This window comes from Mixophyes fleayi, chromosome 4, assembly GCF_038048845.1.
Source record: "Mixophyes fleayi isolate aMixFle1 chromosome 4, aMixFle1.hap1, whole genome shotgun sequence".
In the NCBI taxonomy this organism is placed as follows: domain Eukaryota; kingdom Metazoa; phylum Chordata; class Amphibia; order Anura; family Limnodynastidae; genus Mixophyes; species Mixophyes fleayi.
This window is the reverse complement of record NC_134405.1, coordinates 40,479,154-40,501,486: the sequence shown is the minus strand read 5'-3', so window position 1 is coordinate 40,501,486 and position 22,333 is coordinate 40,479,154. Positions and strand designations below refer to the sequence as shown.

General features: G+C 44.7%; 1 protein-coding gene across 1 annotated transcript; it reads left to right on the top strand.

The window, feature by feature from the left end:
• Nucleotides 1–3,461: 3,461 nt before the first annotated feature.
• ELOF1 (elongation factor 1) lies at nucleotides 3,462–12,856 on the top strand. Its single transcript, XM_075206711.1, has 4 exons — nucleotides 3,462–3,593; nucleotides 8,205–8,328; nucleotides 9,738–9,808; nucleotides 10,842–12,856. Exons 2-4 carry the CDS (start codon nucleotides 8,213–8,215, stop codon nucleotides 10,904–10,906), a joined length of 252 nt encoding a protein of 83 aa, XP_075062812.1. The 5' UTR covers nucleotides 3,462–3,593; nucleotides 8,205–8,212; the 3' UTR covers nucleotides 10,907–12,856.
• Nucleotides 12,857–22,333: the final 9,477 nt, after the last annotated feature.

Sequence of the window (22,333 nt, the reverse complement as noted above, 5' to 3'; positions counted from 1 at the left end):
TAGCATCTACTCTCAAAGGCTTCAAGTGTGCCCTTAAGACTCATTTCTTTATTCAAGTCTATCAGTCCTCCTCCTAACTCCCTTGTCCTGGCTCTCTCCCCTAATTAGTACCACCCTATTTGCTTTACCCTGTCACCTGTTTGTATATATTTTTGTATCATGTTGTGTCTTGGTTGTTTTCTGTATATGTAATGTACGGTGCTGTGCACCCTTTGGGGCGCCTTATAAGTCAAAGATAATAATAATACACACTACACAACGGAAACGAGATTGTAACGAAAATATTTAACGGTACGACCAACCAAATGAGGAGACAATCGTCCATTTGGGCAGACTTTCGACCATCGTGTCACTACTAGAGATGCTTACTGACCCCCGTGTTTTGGTTTTGAATCTGGATTACCGTCGTGTTTTGGTTTTGCCAAACCGTCATTGCGTGTTTTGGTTTTATTTTGCTATTTTGATTAAAATTCATTGTTTTTGGGCCTAAAATAACCAAATTTAGTGCTCCACCTGTTTCTTAGATAAGTAATGTAATCGTAAAGTTAATAAATTATCCAAAAAACAGTTTAATTCCTGGTAGGCCTTCATTAATTCTACACACAAACCAGATTGTCTTCCTCTCCATCTATGAATATTGACAATGCAGCCATCGTCTTTGGATGTATATTACACCCTACACTTATACTTAAATATGTAAAGAAATGGACAAAGGCAGTTTTGTTTTTGTCTCTCTAGGCCCCCCTCCAGTTGTAGAAAATACAAAAAAATTCAGCCGTTATAGACTGTACAATATTAATTGAAATGGAGAAAGCCAGTTTGGTTTCTGTCTCTCTAAGCTCCCCTCTACTTGTATAAAATACCAAAAAATTCAAACTAGCCCAGATGTCAAACTGTTGTGGTCTTCCACCTGCGTCATCTCTGCTTGTGTTTGGAAAGTGCAAATTGGTGCCAGAACCTCACGTGCCAGAACTGCTGCCACTGGCGCAGGACTTACAAAATCAACCGCATCCTCATCGGCTACCCAAATCTCCCCCTCATCCTCTTCTAATTCCAAAGTGTCATCCTCACTTGGTGTATCACCAGCTACACTCGGGCTGTTCAGGCACACATCAGCAGAACTGCTGAAAAGGCCCTTCTTTATGGGTACACTAACAGAATGCTCACGATTAGACATCCCACTGTTGGATGGACTCTCCACAGGGATTGATGTAATTTCTGATTCAGAGCAAACATTATCCTCTAATGCCTTAATGCCTTACTGTTATCTTGCAGGTCGGCTTTGACGCGTAACAGTAGTTGTGCACCACTTGTAGGCTCGGTAACATTTTTGGATCTGCCACTGATAGACAAAGGTGAAGGCCTCATTCTCTCTTTGCCACTGCGTGTATAGAATGGCATGTTGGCAATTTTTTTTTATCGGCACTTAACTTTTCCTCAGTTACACTTCTTTTTCGCTTCAACACGGTAAAATTTTTTGGGGTGTGTGTTTTTTTGACTGATTTCAAAAGACTGTGTAGTTTGGCATCGCCTTTCCCAGATGACATACTGGGAACACTACCATCAGGACTGGTGACAGAACCTGGTTGCTGATTCTGCTCATATGTGGTGCTACAAATTGTTTTAGATACTGCTGACAAATATGACTTTTGATAGGCAGAAAAATTAATGCAAAAGAATGGGGGACACCCCAAAAGCACTTGGTAGTGCTAAATATTATTTTTTTTAGACTGCTGACAAACAGGACTTTTGACAGCCAGAAATATTAATGCAAAAGAATGGGGACACCCCAAAAGCACTTGGGAGTGCTAAATATTATTTTTTGAGACTGCTGACAAACAGGACTTTTGACAGCCAGAAATATTATTGCAAAAGAATGGGGGACACCCCAAAAGCACTTGGGAGTGCAAAAAATTAACCAGATAGTGCTGTTAGATAAGACTTTCAGCACCAGAAAAATTGTTGTTTTACACTGGGGGATATGGGACACCCCAAAGCACTTGTAGTGCCAAATATTGAAAAAACAGACTCCTCTATCCTCCCCTCAATTCTATCAATTGTTATCAGAATTGGATGAAGAATAAGGTATATTCTCTGTCCCTGCTCTAATCAGCCTGTGACTACACCCTGCTCTCTCCCTCTGTCAAATGATGATAGATTGCTGTGGAGTCAGGTATTTAAAATTTTCAATTATCGCGAGAACCGAGCCCCGACGACGTCACAATGACGTTTTGCTTCGATTTCGAATAGGCCCTAGAGTACCGAGCCGAGTACATAGGCAAAGTTCGGGCGGGTTCGGTTCTTGGGGAACCGAGTCCGCCCATCTCTAGTCACTACACACACTGACCCGACTTTTGAACGAGCGGTCGTATTGCGGCTGGTTGAGCCGATTATTGGACAAAAATCCTGTAGTGTGTCTAGCTTTAGCACTAAAAACACACGATTTTGGGAATACTCATTCACAATGTTACAATATTCAAATTGCTGACATGCAAACTGGCTAATGCACTTTAATGTGTCCTGTTTTTAAGACTCTTTTCTGGGATTAATGCCTGACAAGGAAGACAATATTTTAGGGATGTGCACCGGCCACTTTTGGTGTCTCGTGTTTTGTGTTTTGGATTCGGATTTGCTTGAGGTTTTGGGTTCGGATTTGTTTCGCAAAACACCTGACGAAAGGTTTTGGTTCGGATTTAAGGTTTTGGATTCGGATTTATTTTGAAAAAAGATAAAAAGTGCTAAAAAACAGTTTTGTGGGTTTTTTTTGCACTCCTACGCTATTATTAACCTCAATAACATTCAATAACAATCATTTCCACTAATTTCCAGTCTATTCTGAACACCTCACAATATTGTTTTTAGGCCAAAAGGTTGCACCGAGGTAGCTTGAGCACATAATGCCATAAAAAGAGGTACAAGATGGAATTGTTCTGGGCCCTCCCTCCCACCCCTCGCGAGATTCGACGCGAGACTTGGACGACAGAGCCTCGTTTTCATTTTTTGCCCGCCGGAAATATCCGAACAGTGCTTGGATCCCGTTCGGATCCGCACTGTTCGGGTGGGCTCGGATTAGCGGAATCCGAGCCCGCTCATCTCTACAATATTTCCATCTGAATTCCATAGAAATATTGCAATGTTTGTGGCTAGAACACTGCTCTGATTCCGCAGTACTTTACAGCACTGCTCTGATTCTGTATTAGTTTAGAATGCTGCAATAGAACACTGCTGATTCTACATTAGAACACTGCTGATTCTACTTTAGAACACTGCTGATTCTACTTTAGAACACACACTCCTCTGACTCTCTATTACTTTCAGTAGTAGCTGCACAGCAACGATCGCAGCAACAGCCTCCTCCACTGTGTACCATGTGACCGCAGTAGTCACATGACCCGGTGATGTCAGCAGGACCCTTCGATGAACATTCGAAGCAGCAGCAGCAGCAGCCTCCTCCCCCCCTGTGCACCATGTGACCGCAGCAGTCACATGACCCGGTGACGTCAGAGGGCCCTCTCCATGAAGGGGATCTAGCCATCACCGTGCGGTGAGGGCGGAGACACGAAATACCCGGAGCAGCAGGCGGGAAGAGAACGGTAATTATTAGGGAGTTATCCACCATCATACTCCTGTATATATTCCCATATAATATATATGTATAATGTGATATGTACCCCTGCATCCCCCTTCTCCCTGGCAGTCTGATCTCCCCCCCACGTGGTGAGCCATGCATCTTGTTTACATCCATCCTATGCTGGGCCCAGCACTGATCTGCTGTGTGTGCTGGTTATACAGGACCCCCAGACCAGTCCTTAGTGCAGAGCTCCTGCACAGCCATATGGTGCCTGGCTGCACTGAGCTCACAGGTGACGTGTCCTCCACAGGTCTCATAGGGGCCTGTATGTACAGTAACCTGTAGAGCTGATCTGTCCTGTGTCTGTGCTCTGATCATGTATACCACACTCGGGTCAGGCTGTGTGATCTGGCCAGATGCCTGCCCATGTGCCTGCAGGGTAATGGATGCAGCTGGCAACAGGATAAAAGTTAGTAATCAGATCCCTATGGAGGGGATGCATTGCTTTTATTAAATCAATGTGCTTCCTGCTGGAATGTGGGTCTTTTTGATAAATGCATTATTAATGCCTTTTCTATAGGGGCCTGTGGTAGATGTGGCCTGTGAAGGAGGAGCAAGGTGTGAACCACAGACACCTAATGGAAAATTTGCATCTGTCGGAAATTAGTTTAATTACATTCAATTTATTGCGTTTATTTTTTAACTTTTATTTATACAGCGCCAGTGTTTTACAATTGGAAGCAAACACAGTTCTAAAGAGGGGGGGAATCTGGCATAACATGAGCACACGGAGGTCCTGAACGGAACCTGGTATAAGCATCCAGATAAGCACAACCATTTATATTCAGGATGCAACCAGTGATCTATTCCTGATGGCAAAACATACTATACGTCTGTGCTTTGTCTTCTAGATAACTCTTACAGACAAAACTGCAATCACAACATGACAGGCTAATGTGGGAAAACACCAGAGCCCCCAGAATATATATTTTTGTATTGAATTTTACAAAGCAGATACAAGATAACTGGGCACAAATTGGTTAGTTGAGCCAGGCATACCTGACACCAGTAAATATATTAACTGAGATGTTCTCAATCTGCAGTGCATTGCTGTGCATGCAAATTTTATATACATGTATAATGTTTATGGTGCACAATATAGGGTAAGGTTTAGACATGAGCACGAAGACTGCTTTATCATGGTCATTTGAAAGAGGCAAGGTGCAGACATTTTGGGACTTTACAGCCAGGCTTGCCAAATCTAATGAAATTTCTCAGGGTAATTGCAGGGTAGCTAAATCAAGATTTTATATGGGATGGAGTTAAGAATCTGGAACTACTAGGAGCACTGAGAAGGCTTGCGAAGAGACCTAGTCATCTTGACCAGAAATAGCAGCTCATGTAGCTCGGTTTGCATGTGCCTAGAGACGTCCATCTTGCCTGAGACCAAGGACACTCGCACTTTATGTTCCTAGGGACAGGGCAGCCCATCACATCATGAATCAGTTTGGTAATCTGTTGCCAGGAGTTTGCAATAACAGGACATACCCATGTCTTGCACTATTAAGATTTATTTATATAGCACCAGTGTACTCTGTAGCATCTTACTGCTGGGAACAAACACTGTAATAAAACAACTGGGTATCAACAGAGGTAAGAGGGATGTGCGCACAAACTTACAATTTTTTGGAGACTAGGGGCCTGAGTAATTATGGAACGTATCTGTTTTTTGTGCGTATTGTACACAATTCCCTTCCGCGCATGCCCAGAACGAGAACACTCGGCCGTCAACAAGAGGAAGTCCACTGCGTATGCCAACGCAAATGACCGTTATGACAGTCTATGATTTCGGGGAGTGAACAGGACGGGGAAGGAACCCGTACTCGATGCACAATGTGGACGGGCCAAATTCAAGCGAATGCAGCCACATCGAAATGAAGCTGTGTGTGAAAGTTTCTTGTTTTTCTGCCGTATCTCTTACACCAGCTAAGGGTCTAGTCTAAGTCCTGAGTCATTATCGTATGCATGCTGTAACGTGTCTGCAATCAACTGTAATAATGTATTTTATGTACAGTAGACATTAATATTTATCAACGGGGAAAAAAAAATTATAACATATATATATATATATATATATATATATATATATATATAATCGTTTCTGATCATAAATGACCATATTATTGAAAGGTAACATTAATTGATTATTTTTTTTCCTGTGCGTTCTTTTGAGCTTTCATATTCCACATACGTATTGTACGCATCCTGCAGTGTCTGGTCTAATACAGCACAGTGGAGCTACACCTGTAGTCAACACCACACGTATCTTGAGATCTGTTCCTTGCTGACTCGGGGAGTATGCAAAGCTGATTTACGTGCCGTTGAGAACAACCGCACAATACGCTCCGTACGCATGCCTTAGTGACTCAGACCCTAGGAGTTTGATACATGATGCTAAATCTTTGTTCTCCCCAGAAAATTTTGCCAATCGAGTGGCTTTGAGAAGTAGCCGGGTGGGGGCAGTTGTAATACTTAGCAATAATTTTAAATCGTTTTGAAGGTTATTGCCAGGACTGGTCAGACTGGTGGTCAGTGGTCTAACACACACTGCTGGCCGTAGTGCTCACATAGTGCCTGTTCTAATAGAACAGGTGCTTTATTCTATTATAATAGGACTCTGTTGGGCTCCAAGAGCTGGGTGACAAGTAAAAACAGCCGGGTGTAGCACCCGGGAAATAGGTGCTGGGAGAACACTGCTAAATGCCATAGGTTGCATACTGGTCCAGTCAGATTGCAATGGGAAGAATTGCTTAGTTGGGGCTGTGTTATATAGTCACACAGCAGTGTTGATCTGGAGGCCAGTTAGTAGCCCGACTATATCAAGAAAATAAATGTAAGTTTTGTGTGAATGAGGTTAAGTAGATGATTTGGAAATTTCCCTGACGAGGGGAGTTTTCAGGGAATGTTTGTAGGCTATGGGAAATTATTCAGAGGGATTTCACAGAAGGGGCATCCCGAAAAGCCTGGTGACCAGGAATGGGAGCAAGCAATGTACATGAAAAGTAAAGAGATGCATTTTGGTGCTGTTTTGTTAACAGACTTGTAAGGTAAAAGTATTTTAGATTGTGGTCTGTGAAGTACATACACTAGCCGATCAGAACAGCCATAGAGCGTTTTGTTAGGAATGTTAATCTAGCCGCTGCATTTGGAATAGATTGTAGGGTCAGCGCCTGTCTAGGGGAACACTGGTAAGAATGGAATTACAATGGTCAATGCAGGAGATTAGGTGCATGAGTTTTTGCAGTGACATTAGATAATTGGGGAACTGCAGATGGTATTCAGAATCTTTTAGTAGAAAGTATCTGTTGGTAGCTGTGATGAGCCCACGGACGCAGAAGGTGATCCAAGTACGCCTGTTGTGGCGATATGTGGTCTCTTCAAATTAGTGTCCCAACAAATGTCTGACTGTAATTCGGTAGAGTTGTCTTCTGCTCCTGGAAACAAACAGTCCCATAGAAATGTCATTAAAGGCCGCAGAATAGCAGCAGAAGTCTCAAATCCAAATAGGAATTCTAAGCTCTTTTAAAACCTGTTAGCAGTTTTGACTGGACACATTTCGGTCCTTTTATCAGAAAAGTGCTTACCAGCACTGAAACACGCTAATCAAAACTACAAAAATATTCTATTTTACTGTTTGCTTCAGCCATAGGGTTTATTTTTGTGTTTTCAACCAAAATAGGGATATCGGGGAAATAGCATCCGTTGACTGATGGAAAGGTTAGCTCAGTTTTTGAGAGATTGAGTAGAGGACATCCAAGATGAAATGGTAAAGACATTGAGTAACGGAGGCCAACACAGATGGTGAATGATCCAGATAGGTTAGATGCATTTATGAATCATCCACACAGGTGATGCTGAGACCCAAATGAGCTTAATCTTCCAAGAGAAGTGGTATCGATAGGGAAGGGCAGAAGGCATAGGACTGGTAGAGGAGGCGGTGACAAGGTGGTTCCAGAAATGAAACACTGCAGCAGTGTTTGATAAGTAGGATGGGAACCGGGATAGATCGAGGGAGTGTAGTGTTTAAATGAAAAGTGAGTCAGTAGTCAACAGTGTCAAATGCAGCAGAGAGATCCAGGAACATTAGTACAAGGGCGGCCTTTAGATGTAGTAGTGATGAATCCTTCACTACCTTTATTGGTGCCGTCTTTGGAGTGTTGGAAGTGAAAGCCTGACTGAAGCATGGTCCATTAAGTTTCATGAAGTAATTCTTGGTAAGCTTGGAGGGGCATGGTAGTTGAGGAGGGACAGTAATCAGAGATCATTTTGTTCAGAAAAGTCATGTAACGATGACCCTGAAGAGGAGCAGATTAAAGATGTTGACTAAGGCTGGGATGAGCCCAGTAGAATGTGAATAACTGATTTGTTGAGTGGATGGGGTACAGTGGGCAGGTAGTAGAGAGAGGAGAAGAAGGTGGAGGCATCCTGTTCAAATCAAAAGATCATATGTTCTCCCTCGTTCTCGATTGTTCAAAAAGTTCACAATAATGAATCTGTGTTTCCATTTTGTTGGAAAAGGGTTCTATATGCAGTTTAAGAATTTACAAATTTCTGCTGTATATTTGTGTTCCAGAGGAGGAAATGGGTCGCAGGAAGTCAAAGAGAAAGCCCCCACCCAAGAAGAAGATGACTGGGAATTTGGACACCCAGTTCACATGTCCCTTCTGTAACCACGAAAAATCCTGTGATGTCAAAATGTAAGTTGTCCCAAGGCCCCTCTGGTTGTATAATACAGAATCTGCAAATCGGTTTCGTTCTCCACTTTAAAATGTCGGTGGAAGGGGCATGGCCATTCGCATGCCACGATCAAGAGTCCTGTCCTCCTGCTCAGTTTTCATCCGTGGCTGTGACCGCAGTAAAATGTGTAGAGTAGATGGTAGCTGCAGCTTAAAGTTCATACAATTGTTTTGTGTGCAGCATCATGTTTCTGACTATACTTGCCAGTTGTGTTGGAGAGCGAGGGAGGGGGAGCAAAGGTCATACCCTAAGTCTAATATGGACTTTATCTAGAGTTGCTGGAGCAGCCCTCCAAATGTCTGTCAGTGGTAGTCTCTGAAAAGGTCGGACTGATGTGTGTAGCTTATAGTAGGTCATTCGGAAACCATCGTGGCTGCTGTAGGTGCTTGGAATCTTAATGTCGGTCTGGACTGCCAGATGGTATTGTGGTTTGTTGTGTCACAGATAATGGATTTAACCTAAACTGCTCTGAATTACAGCTGTTACATTTGACTGTTTCTTTAAACTGGCTCAAATGAACTAGAAACACATACAGGTTTTCCTGAGCCATTTTCAACACCTCCAAACGCAGCACTAGTACGTATCTGAGACTAAGTAGCTTATATATTGACATTAGAATTATTGCAAGTATAAACATCCAGACCTGTAAAATTTGGAGAAATTCACCCCAACATGGGAGGATACGATAAGAAAAAGACAAATCTTTTTATAGATCTTTTCTCTTTATACATTTTTAGATTTTTCATGAAAAAATAGAATTTCACGCAGATGAGTATCACCGGGCCTATTGAGTCTGCCTATTTTTATTCCTATAAACATCAGCCCCTATTATTTTCTTTTTCCCATTAAAATTTGATAGTCTTATGCCTATCTCAACAGTGTTTAAACTCCCCTGACATATTACCCTCTACCACCTCTTTGTGTTTATATTATATGAATCCTTTTGATTTTTGCGACCCATGTGCATGAGTTTGCGTTTTTGTCATTGAAGTTTAGTCGTTACTTGTGACTATTCCTCTAATGTACCGGGGTCATCATTAATAAAATATAATTAAATTAGAAAAGAACTTGCAGAAGAAAGTGGAGTCAGCATGTTGGCTCGTTCACAAAGATGTTAAATGATATATTATGGATATTTCCCTACAGCTGTCAATGTTTTGTGAAGAGCACTAGTTACAACTAGACACAATTAACTTCTTCACCCTCCGGACTTTATTATTACACAAACCACGTATTTCCCTAACTGTCCCGTCAGTAGAACTTGCTGTAATGAGAGATTTATACCTTGTTACCTTGCACAAGACCAGAATGTCTGCTACCAGTAAGTGGTGGCTGTTTTTGATCTGTTCCTCTTTGCTTCTTCCTACAGGGACAGAGCTCGAAACACGGGGGTCATCTCGTGCACCGTTTGTCTGGAAGAATTTCAAACGCCAATAACTTGTATCCTTTCACTTGTTATCTGTACACCTGAATCCACTCCTTCCACCTGCGTCGCTTCCTCCCCGTGACTAGTATAATGTTTGGGGGGAGTTCCCGTGACCATTGCGTTCCCAAGCTGCAGGACTTAGTGAGGCTGTCCCATTCGTGGTGAACGCTTTAGATGTCTGCAGGGCAGGTGGCTGTTTCAGAGAGAGGTCTGGGTCCTTGATGATCTGATCCATATGTCAGGGCAGATTGCGTTACCCCTGCTTGAATACTAACCTTGCTTGCCTTTAATTTATTTTCGCTTTTTTTTTTTTTATCAATGATATCTAGGTCATTTTACAAATGGCCTTATTTAAATGTCAGACACTGTTACTACAATAATGAGGCCCACAGTTCTTTCCTGTCTATTTCCGTTTTTAGCGCTTCGGAGGGTATTCGAGAGAAGGGACCCTGTTATTTGCCCAGTGTGACTTGTATAATGAATATATGTGATGTTGGGATGTGGATGGAAGTCTTCTTACTGTTTATGGAGAACATACGTAGTGATCTCCACCCAATACTAGACTGATGACATGAAAATCCTGCTTCTTATGCTGATCACTCTGCACTATCACAGCGCTTGTCCCTAAAACTCAGCATTGCCAGATAAGCCTGATCCAAATAAATTGGGTGACTATACCACGTTGGTAATTGTGATCATTAGATGAATGTAGATGACCGCTAGTAGAGTGTTTGTGGTCTCAGACTGCTCTAGCCGGCCACGAGAGATCACCGTTTGGCCATATTGCAGTGTTGAGGCACTGGTGGTAGTCCGGGACCCAATCGAAATGAATCTGCTGCATTCTGATTCATTGCCAGACTGTCACTCTCAGTACAGCAATGCGGAACGCTTAGACTCGCGAAAGAGGCCTTATCAGAGTCTCAAGAAGTTGTCAGAAGCTGTGGATTATGCTCTTTGAAGCGCTGCAGTTTGTTAACAAATGCTTATCTTACAACACGCTCTCCTTCACACTCCCAAGTCCGTTTCCCCTTAACTCCCATATCTCAGATCTTTCAGAGCCGGTGGATGTTTACAGCGACTGGATCGACGCCTGCGAAGCAGCCAACCAGTAGCAGGCGTCCGTCTCCTTGGAGGAAAGCGATCTAACAAATTTTGCACCTCTGAATCTCGGTCTACAATTCTCACCGCTCCTGATCCAACGATGGAAAAGTCCACAGCGCCCTCTACCTGCATCTGTGGGATCTTCAATATCTATATCGGACCTCAGCTGCTAATAGCTGTTTATAAAGGGACACATTTGTTCAGTTAACTTAATTTAAAAGGGTTTTTTTTTTGTTTTTTATTTTATTTTTAACATTTTTGTCAATGATAAATTCTCAAATGATTTATTTATATACCTATTTCTTTGTATGTGGGTTCTTTTTAACCAGCACCCAGCAACGTATGTATGGAAACGTCAAGATGTTTCCAAAACAAGTTCCTGCTACTCTGGTTGGAAAACCTATTTTAGACGGTTGCCGACATTGTCTTCTCATCACTCTGAAACGTTTTTAATGTGTGAATACTACATAGAAGTAGCGCCCTCGTGTGCGTAAGAGATGCGGTAGCGAAGGCAGACGTCCACGTGATATGAGGCATTTCTTATCTGAAAGAGAGACCCTACAATCTTCTGCTATACGAAGCGTGATTAGGAAGTACAATTAAGCAATGTCAGGACTTTAAGCTGCTTATATGGGATATAAAGCCTAATTCATAAGAAAATAGTCTATTTCCATTGACGCAGGTAGTGATTTCACCAGCTATGCCCCTGTGCATCTCCAAACCTCTCTAAATCAATAATTAATAAGGTAGTACAGATAATTTCACCTCCCTATATTGTGACTGCAAAGAATTGACCGCATATAGGACAAAAACATTTTTTTGGTTTTATATATAATTTAGTTAAATAATAGCATTTGATATATAGAAATATCTAGTAGTGCGTTCAGCTGCTCTCTAGGCATTGTTCTCCACTATACAACCGTATAGAATATTAGCGGATAGTTTAGCCTTCGTTAAAGGGGGAGACGTTATCTCCTTATAAGCACCATTTTCCTTATTCTTGGAAATACCTGTAATGGTTCAGTGAAGCCTGCATTACCTCTGCCTTCTGCCTATTTCTAACAGGGAATTGTGTGGACACCCCCTCTGTAAAAATCCTATTCATTTAAAGAACATGACCATAGGGGAGGAGCATTGACAACGGGTTAAACGAAAAAGGAGGTGCCTTAGCATGGGCTAGGATAGGAGAAAGTTTCTGGGTGCTTAGGACCTGCTGGATCCAAAGTAATCAGTATTTTTTAACCTAAACGGATAATTTCACCTAACACTCAAAATTGTATTGTGTGGAGTTCCTTGCGTATACTTTACTGACTGCTCCTGGTCAGTACCAGAGCATAGTTTTTATGGCCCCTTAGTTGTGTATCCACCTGCTGGGGAAAGTGGAGCATGTGCTTAAGTCTGAGGGTCACCGTGATGCTGAAACGTTGCCAAATATATGTAATGTTATGCTGCAAAAGGACGTCTGGACAGGATTGCAATCATTAATGATTATGAAAATCTAGTTTCTGTAAATGATCATGATTGGGGGGGGGGGGAAGTCTGTGTGAGCCGCTTTCTGGGTGATAACGCCTCTGATCATGAATGGGTGTAAAGGATGAGCAACCGAATTATCACTGGACGATGGAAGCTTACATTCTATACAATGTGATCCTTATGTAGAAGATTGCACGAGAGCGTGGCTAAACTGAGAGGCGAGTTGCTTTATATAAAAGATCAGATGTGTGTGCATATATTATGCAGTGATGTTATTGGCCTAAAGGGCATTGAGATATGAGTTTGACCATGGGGAGGTGGAGGGTGGACTTCTGTCTGGGTGTAGGGGTTGCATATATACATCTGTTATAATTATAAGATGTCATTTTGCTGATTGGCACAACTTATTTTAGGTTAAACGTCTGTTTCCATTGACCACACCATTGTCTGTTGTACTTCAATACTGTTTTATTAAAGAATAAGCACAGGCCTTGTATTCTGGGCTTTATATTTACTCTACTGTTACAGTGCACATCTCATTAGAAAGATCTTTCAATTATACCAATTCCCATGGTTAAAGAGACATATACTTATCTTTATATCAAGATGATTTACCCTATTATTTGCAGCATGTGCAGTACCCTAGGTCTGCCACAAGGTGGTCCCCATGGTGCGCACCATGGATAGGGGAGTATAGGAAACTACATGAAATGTATAATTACGAGCTTCTATTACATGAGAACCTTAATGTTACATACGGAACTGCTTGCAGTGGATTAGCTTAATAGAGTGTTAATCTGATCAGTTGTGTTACTAATGTAAGAAGACAGATACCTGACCTAGGACCTTTGTCGGTGTTATGATAACATGCTGACATTTGTAGTACTACATCTGCTGAAGAGCTACCGGTTGGTTACCTCTGTTCTAGACTCTGCCAGACATCAAACCTTGGCATACTGTGTTGGTAATGTAGCACGGAAGTAGGGATAGCTGCCTTAATGTTTATTTTCCCCTTTCCTATGAGTAGAGGGTTAATGTGAAACAAACTTATTTCATGACCAAGAATCCACCGTATAATATTATAGTATAATTTGAGATTTATTTTTTTTATCTTCCATCCTTTTGTAATTATGTAGACCTGTGCTGATCTGAAGTGTTAATATGTAAACTGAATTACACTATATTGTACATAATTAAAAGAAACTTCATTTTGGAGGTGTATTTGAACCCAAGTAGCAACGATCTGTTACCACTTTTGATGTAAAAGTGTTTTTGTTTTTTTTAATTAAAATAGAGACAATGTGACAAAACTGACTGACGTGTTATGTAAACTCCTATCCATGTGTTTCACATCCGCTGCAGTATGACCTGTATCTGAATCTAATTTCCTGATGGAAACTATATAACCCTCCCTCTACTTCTCCAATGGGGTTTTGTTTTGTTTTTTGTTTTGTTTTAAAGATCTTTAATTATGTCTTCAAATGAAATATAATAATAATTGCCCAGTATACAAGGTGAAATCGGAGCTACATTGTGGTGGGCGTAAGTATTCCGAACAATTTCAGAAAAGTGTATCAAAACAAAGACGTTGTTGGTACTTGTCCTCAGCACTGCATATATATGTGTGTATCTAGCAAAATGAAAACATGAGGAATTGGCTCATATTTTGATCAAAACATTTAAGCCTGCATCCCAGCATCAAGGGTATATCATTGTATGCAGGTCCTACACTGACCTATATATTGAGGCTGGAACACCTGACTGTCTCGACTCTGTAGAGTGGAAACAAAGCGATGAGGCGAAGTTATGTGTGTGGAGAAGCTCTGCTCAAAAGATTAATACTTCTATATTACTAACATAAGAAGGTCTGAAACGCCCAGGGAGGGGGGCACCTGTTATTAAAGGAATCGATCGCACCAGTTTGGAGTGTATTTGTGGAATTTGTTGTTTAAGTGTGCAGGGGTTTTCTCCATAGTTGTGAAGTCCCAAATTTTGTTACAGAGCTGCTGCCAGGAGTGGACATTTGTGTATTTCCAGAGCATCTAGCCATGTTTAGAATTTGCATGGAGAGTTTTTCAGAAAGATCATTAATCCATCTAGTGGGGAGCCGAGACATTGGAACTTTTATAATATGATTAATAAGGTTAGAAATGCAGTCCCAAAACCAGGCTATCGTTGGTCAAAACCACCAGGGGGGTAAATGTATCAAGCTGAGAGTTTTCCGGCGGGTTTGAAAAGTGGAGATGTTGCCTATAGCAACCAATCAGATTCTATGTCATTTTGTAGAATGTTCTAAATAAATGATAGCTAGAATCTGATTGGTTGTTCAAACCAGCCGGAAAACTCTCAGCTTGATACATTTACCCCCAGATGTGATTGAAGGATCCTCTCTCCACAACCCCTTCAGCATTGAGTAGAGGGAGCACCATAGATTCTCCTTAATCTAGCGTGAACCAAGTATAACCTATAATATCCTTTTGTAGGAATTCTTCTTAATAAAGAAAGAGATTTGGATTGTATAGACCATTCCCCTCATAACAGACCATGCGTTTTCTTCCGGTGGGTTGCCCAAGTCAGCTAATCTGCTTCCAGATAGCTACCAGCTTAACATTCACCAATAGGTGTTGAAGCACAGAGGTTGTGCACACAAAGACTTCAACAGGGTCAGGGTCCTTGTTATATTAGGCTTGGGAAGGGAATTACAAAGTGTTTCACTTGCAGGTATGCAATGGGATTAACAGGTGGGAGGCTGTATTTTACCTGCAAGAAGGCCAGAGGGGCGCATTGATCAGATTCCATCATATAACCTTCCTCATGCCGTCTTCAAGCTAAGATAGAAAATGGGACACACATTGCCCAGGTTAAGACACTGTTGACTGTGGCCGATGGAGATGAGTACAGACATTGGATCCTTGCAGCAAGCCCAAACTTCTTAATGGTTTGCGTAATAGAGGGACATCCGATCAAATGCTTTCTGATGGAGTGAATAAGGCAGTGAATCTTTGACCTCCATTATGTATTAATTGAGACTGGACCATGTTCAAGCATAAACCTTAATAAGTGTTAAGCAGTGAGATGGCCCACTAGTGGGCACGTTTATACGTATCTGCTATCTCCACCATTCTTGTAGATTCGATAGTGAACACCAACAAGATGAGACGAGAGAAACAAATTGAACATATTAATATTTGTTTCCTGGCATTGGAGCCTTGTTCGCTCTAAAGTTGTTCATGATTACTGAGATTTCCTGCTCTGTATCTTCCTCACCCAACTCCTCAAATGCACCAGAAGTTAGTCTGAGCAGGTTGTATTCGCATATGAAGTTCTGCTTCACTTCTACAATAGGGGAGAAAGAATTTGCGGCATGTGTGATATTTTAGACTTTACATGAACGCCTCTGTAATTTGGGTAGGATCATGTATAACTGTATCAGAGTTGTATTTCATTGTGAAAATATTGTTTTGTGAGAGCCTTGACCTTAGTCTGGATACCAACAACATGTCCACTGATCCCGTTCTTATAATAGGTCAAATATTGTCTTTTAAGGTCTGCTTTGGATCAAAACAGAAGTCCCAAATCAGCCCATTGACCTCAGAGCCTGTGGATTTATGGATTTTTAAGCTGAGTGACTGTTTTGAAGGTTTCAAGAGGTTTCTCCAACCTAACTTTCTTAGCATAGGCTGTGTCCTGGATCACTACTTTATGGGCATCCCAAATTAGCATGAGGAGGTTGATTGTAAAATAATTCTGTATTTCAGTGTCTATTTGCATTTCCCACCAATGTGTCCGTTTAATTTGTCAGACAGGAGGACGTGCACAAGACATAGAGGTTGATAACATAAAGCAGGCCTGTCCAACCTGTGGCCCTCCAGATGTTGTGAAACTACAAGTCCCGGCATGCCCTTCCAGCTATCAACAGGTTGTCTACTGGCAAAGCATGCTGGGGCTTGTAGTTTCACAACATCTGGAGGGCCGCAGGTTGGACAGGCCTGACATAAAGCGTTCTAGGCGGCTCCAGCGGAATCCTGACCCAGTATTCGTGAGAATAAGCCCAGGTCCATAAGAGACAGTACTTCATGATTGGATGTAGTGATGATCCTGGTCCCTAGTGGGCGTCACCCTGGATATCCCTGCTGCTTTTCAGTGTATACAGCCTAACACTGACATGACATATATGCTTTATGTGACAGCTGCCAGTGAATTTATTACAGCTAAATGTATTAGACAAGGACATGATGTGGGGAAAACGTATTCCCTTGTACAGAACAGACTTCTGGTACGTAAGACCATTGCATACAGCAGTTCTGTAAAGGACTGCACTTACACTTAACACACACCAGTAAAATGTCAAAAATATAAGTTTTGTTAAATCTTTCCAAATGAATATCTGAGAGTGGTACATGTTCAGTTAATATTTTAGGTATTAAAATGTTTTGATATACCCGCATTTCTTTGAGGTGATCTATGTTTGGTTGGCCCTGAAGTCACTTTATTACCTACTATAGTACAGAGAACAGAGGAGAAATAAGACCAACAACTATTAGACTTTGTGTATCTGGTATTGGTGGTGCTCTCCACCTGTGTAATGTGGGTGCTGTGTGTGTGTGATACTGGGATGGAAGCTCTCCTCCTGCACAGTGTAGTGTGTGTGTGTGTGTGTGTGTGTGTGTGTGTGTGTGTGTGTGTGTGTGTGTGTGTGTGTGTGTGTGATTCTGGGATGAGAGCTCTCCTCCTGCACAGTGTAATGTGGGTGCTGTGTATGTGTGTGATACTGGGATGGGAGCTCTCCTCCTGCACAGTGTAATGTGGGTGCTGTGTATGTGTGTGATTCTGGGGTGGGAGCTCTCCTCCTGCACAGTGTAATGTGGGGCGCTGTGTGTGTGATTCTGGGATGAGAGCTCTCCTCCTGCACAGTGTAATGTGGGTGCTGTGTGTGTGTGTGTGTGTGTGTGTGTGATACTGGGATGGGAGCTCTCCTCCTGCACAGTGTAATGTGGGGCACTGTGTGTGTGATACTGGGGTGGGAGCTCTCCTCCTGCACAGTGTAATGTGGGTGCTGTGTGTGTGATACTGGGATGGGAGCTCTCCTCCTGCACAGTGTAATGTGGGGCACTGTGTGTGTGATACTGGGATGGGAGCTCTCCTCCTGCACAGTGTAATGTGGGTGCTGTGTGTGTGATTCTGGGATGGGAGCTCTCCTCCTGCACAGTGTAATGTGGGTGCTGTGTGTGTGATACTGGGATGGGAGCTCTCCTCCTGCACAGTGTAATGTGGGGCGCTGTGTGTGTGATTCTGGGATGGGAGCTCTCCTCCTGCACAGTGTAATGTGGTGTGTGTGTGTGTGTGTGTGTGTGTGTGAGAATCTGGGATGGGAGCTCTCCTCCTGCACAGTGTGATTCTGGGATGGGAGCTCTCCTGCACAGTGTAATGTGGGGCACTGTGTGTGTGATTTTGGGGTGGGAGCTCTCCTTTTGCACAGTGTGATTCTGGGGTGGGAGCTCTCCTTCTGCACAGTGTAATGTGGGGCACTGTGTGTGTGTGATTCTGGGGTGGGAGCTCTCCCCCTCCACAGTGTAATGTGGGTGCTGTGTGTGTGATTCTGGGGTCGGAGCTCTCCCCCTGCACAGTGTAATGTGGGTGCTGTGTGTGTGTGTGTGTGTGTGTGTGTGTGTGTGTGTGTGTGTGTGTGTGTGAGATTCTGGGATGGGAGCTCTCCTGCACAGTGTAATGTGGGGTGCTGTGTGTGGTTCTGGGATGAGAGCTCTCCTGCACAGTGTAATGTGGGGCGCTGTGTGTGTGTGATTCTGGGATGGGAGCTCTCCTCCTGCACAGTGTAATGTGGGGTGCTGTGTGTGGTTCTGGGATGAGAGCTCTCCTGCACAGTGTAATGTGGGGTGCTGTGTGTGGTACTGGGATGAGAGCTCTCCTGCACTGTGTAATGTGGGGCACTGTGTGTGTGTGATACTGGGATGGGAGCTCTCCTCCTGCACAGTGTAATGTGGGGTGCTGTGTGTGATTCTGGGATGAGAGCTCTCCTCCTGCACAGTGTAATGTGGGGCACTGTGTGTGTGTGTGTGTGTGAGAGATACTGGGATGGGAGCTCTCCTCCTGCACAGTGTGATTCTGGGGTGGGAGCTCTCCTCCTGCACAGTGTAATGCAGGGTGCTGTCTGTGTGATTCTGGGATGTGAGCTCTCCTTTTGCACAGTGTGATTCTGGGGTGGGAGCTCTCCTCCTGCACAGTGTAATGTGGGGCACTGTGTGTGTGTGATTCTGGGATGGGAGCTCTCCTGCACAGTGTAATGTGGGGTGCTGTGTGTGGTTCTGGGATGAGAGCTCTCCTCCTGCACCGTGTAATGTGGGGCAGTGTGTGTGTGTGTGTGTGATACTGGGATGGGAGCTCTCCTCCTGCACAGTGTAATGTGGGGTGCTGTGTGTGGTTCTGGGATGAGAGCTCTCCTGCACAGTGTAATGTGGGGCGCTGTGTGTGTGTGTGTGTGTGTGTGATTCTGGGATGGGAGCTCTCCTCCTGCACAGTGTAATGTGGGGCGCTGTGTGTGTGTGTGATTCTGGGATGGGAGCTCTCCTCCTGCACAGTGTAATGTGGGGTGCTGTGTGTGTGATTCTGGGGTGGGAGCTCTCCTCCTGCACCGTGTAATGTGTGTGTGTGTGTGTGTGTGATTCTGGGATGGGAGCTCTCCTCCTGCACCGTGTAATGTGGGGCACTGTGTGTGTGATTCTGGGATGAGAGCTCTCTTCCTGCTCAGTGTAATGTGTGTGTGTGATACTGGGATGGGAGCTCTCCTCCTGCACAGTGTAATGTGGGGCACTGTGTGTGTGATACTGGGGTGGGAGCTCTCCTCCTGCACAGTGTAATGTGGGTGCTGTGTGTGTGATACTGGGATGGGAGCTCTCCTCCTGCACAGTGTAATGTGGGGCACTGTGTGTGTGATACTGGGATGGGAGCTCTCCTCCTGCACAGTGTAATGTGGGTGCTGTGTGTGTGATACTGGGATGGGAGCTCTCCTCCTGCACAGTGTAATGTGGGTGCTGTGTGTGTGATACTGGGATGGGAGCTCTCCTCCTGCACAGTGTAATGTGGGGCGCTGTGTGTGTGTGATTCTGGGATGGGAGCTCTCCTCCTGCACAGTGTAATGTGGGTGCTGTGTGTGTGTGTGTGTGTGTGTGTGTGTGTGTGTGTGTGTGTGTGTGTGTGTGTGTGTGTGTGTGTGTGAGAATCTGGGATGGGAGCTCTCCTCCTGCACAGTGTGATTCTGGGATGCGAGCTCTCCTGCACAGTGTAATGTGGGGCACTGTGTGTGTGATTTTGGGGTGGGAGCTCTCCTTTTGCACAGTGTGATTCTGGGGTGGGAGCTCTCCTTCTGCACAGTGTAATGTGGGGCACTGTGTGTGTGTGATTCTGGGGTGGGAGCTCTCCCCCTGCACAGTGTAATGTGGGTGCTGTGTGTGTGTGTGTGTGATTCTGGGGTCGGAGCTCTCCCCCTGCACAGTGTAATGTGGGTGCTGTGTGTGTGTGTGTGTGTGTGTGTGTGTGTGTGTGTGTGTGTGAGATTCTGGGATGGGAGCTCTCCTGCACAGTGTAATGTGGGGTGCTGTGTGTGGTTCTGGGATGAGAGCTCTCCTGCACAGTGTAATGTGGGGCGCTGTGTGTGTGTGTGGTTCTGGGATGAGAGCTCTCCTGCTCAGTGTAATGTGGGGTGCTGTGTGTGGTACTGGGATGAGAGCTCTCCTGCACTGTGTAATGTGGGGCACTGTGTGTGTGTGATACTGGGATGGGAGCTCTCCTCCTGCACAGTGTAATGTGGGGTGCTGTGTGTGATTCTGGGATGAGAGCTCTCCTCCTGCACAGTGTAATGTGGGGCACTGTGTGTGTGTGTGTGTGAGAGATACTGGGATGGGAGCTCTCCTCCTGCACAGTGTGATTCTGGGGTGGGAGCTCTCCTCCTGCACAGTGTAATGCAGGGTGCTGTCTGTGTGATTCTGGGATGTGAGCTCTCCTTTTGCACAGTGTGATTCTGGGGTGGGAGCTCTCCTCCTGCACAGTGTAATGTGGGGCACTGTGTGTGTGTGATTCTGGGATGGGAGCTCTCCTGCACAGTGTAATGTGGGGTGCTGTGTGTGGTTCTGGGATGAGAGCTCTCCTCCTGCACCGTGTAATGTGGGGCAGTGTGTGTGTGTGTGTGTGTGTGTGTGTGTGTGTGTGTGATACTGGGATGGGAGCTCTCCTCCTGCACAGTGTAATGTGGGGTGCTGTGTGTGGTTCTGGGATGAGAGCTCTCCTGCACAGTGTAATGTGGGGCGCTGTGTGTGTGTGTGTGTGTGTGTGTGTGTGATTCTGGGATGGGAGCTCTCCTCCTGCACAGTGTAATGTGGGGCGCTGTGTGTGTGTGTGATTCTGGGATGGGAGCTCTCCTCCTGCACAGTGTAATGTGGGGTGCTGTGTGTGTGATTCTGGGGTGGGAGCTCTCCTCCTGCACCGTGTAATGTGTGTGTGTGTGATTCTGGGATGGGAGCTCTCCTCCTGCACCGTGTAATGTGGGGCACTGTGTGTGTGATTCTGGGATGAGAGCTCTCTTCCTGCTCAGTGTAATGTGGGTGCTGTGTGTGTGTGTGTGTGTGATACTGGGATGGGAGCTCTCTTCCTGCACAGTGTAATGTGGGGCGCTGTGTGTGTGATTCTGGGGTGGGAGCTCTCCTCCTGCACCGTGTAATGTGTGTGTGTGTGTGTGATTCTGGGATGGGAGCTCTCCTCCTGCACAGTGTAATGTGGGGCAGTGTGTGTGTGTGTGATACTGGGATGGGAGCTCTCTTCCTGCACAGTGTAATGTGGGGTGCTGTGTGTGTGATACTGGGATGAGAGCTCTCCTCCTGCACCGTGTAATGTGGGGCGCTGTGTGTGTGTGTGTGTGTGTGTGTGTGTGATACTGGGATGGGAGCTCTCCTCCTGCACAGTGTAATGTGGGGCACTGTGTGTGTGTGTGTGTGTGTGTGTGTGATACTGGGATGGGAGCTCTCCTCCTGCACAGTGTGATTCTGGGGTGGGAGCTCTCCTCCTGCACAGTGTAATGTGGGGTGCTGTGTGTGTGATTCTGGGATGGGAGCTCTCCTCCTGCACAGTGTAATGTGGGGCACTGTGTGTGTGTGTGTGTGTGTGTGTGTGTGTGTGATTCTGGGGTGGGAGCTCTCCTCCTGCACAGTGTGATTCTGGGGTGGGAGCTCTCCTCCTGCACAGTGTGATTCTGGGGTGGGAGCTCTCCTCCTGCACAGTGTAATGTAGGGCACTGTGTGTGTGTGTGTGTGTGTGAGTGATTCTGGGGTGGGAGCTCTACTCCTGCACAGTGTAATGTGTGTGTGTGTGTGTGTGTGTGTGTGTGAGTGATACTGGGATGGGAGCGCTCTTCCTGCACCGTGTAATGTGGGTGCTGTGTGTGTGTGTGATACTGGGATGGGAGCTCTCCTCCTGCACAGTGTAATGTGGGGCACTGTGTGTGTGTGTGTGTGTGTGTGTTACTGGGATGGGAGCTCTCTTCCTGCACCGTGTAATGTGGGGCATTGTGTGTGTGAGATTCTGGGATGGGAGCTCTCCTCCTGCACTGTGTGTGTGTGTGTGTGTGTGTGATACTGGGATGGGAGCGCTCTTCCTGCACCGTGTAATGTGGGGCAGTGTGTGTGTGTGTGTGTGTGATTCTGGGATGGGAGCTCTCCTCCTGCACAGTGTAATGTGGGGCGCTGTGGTTGTATCCAGAATGGGCGTTTTTCCCCTGTGTCATATATGGCTGTACATTAACCTTCCTAATGCTAACATACTGTAGATGTGATTCTAGGATCTACACTGCTTTTTGCCAATTTCTAATACCTTGCAAGGACAGAGTGACCAGGTCATCTATGTATGTAGATAGGTATTTGCCAATACTCCACCTCCCTGCATAGTATCATTGCACTATT

Bases quoted from the DNA above. Each gene is read 5' to 3' on its own strand.
- ELOF1 (XM_075206711.1), top strand. From the start codon at position 8,213: ATGGGTCGCAGGAAGTCAAAGAGAAAGCCCCCACCCAAGAAGAAGATG. The intron at 8,329-9,737 runs GTAAGTTGTCCC...TTCTTCCTACAG, and splicing joins AAATCCTGTGATGTCAAAAT to GGACAGAGCTCGAAACACGG. The intron at 9,809-10,841 runs GTATCCTTTCAC...CCCATATCTCAG, and splicing joins ATTTCAAACGCCAATAACTT to ATCTTTCAGAGCCGGTGGAT.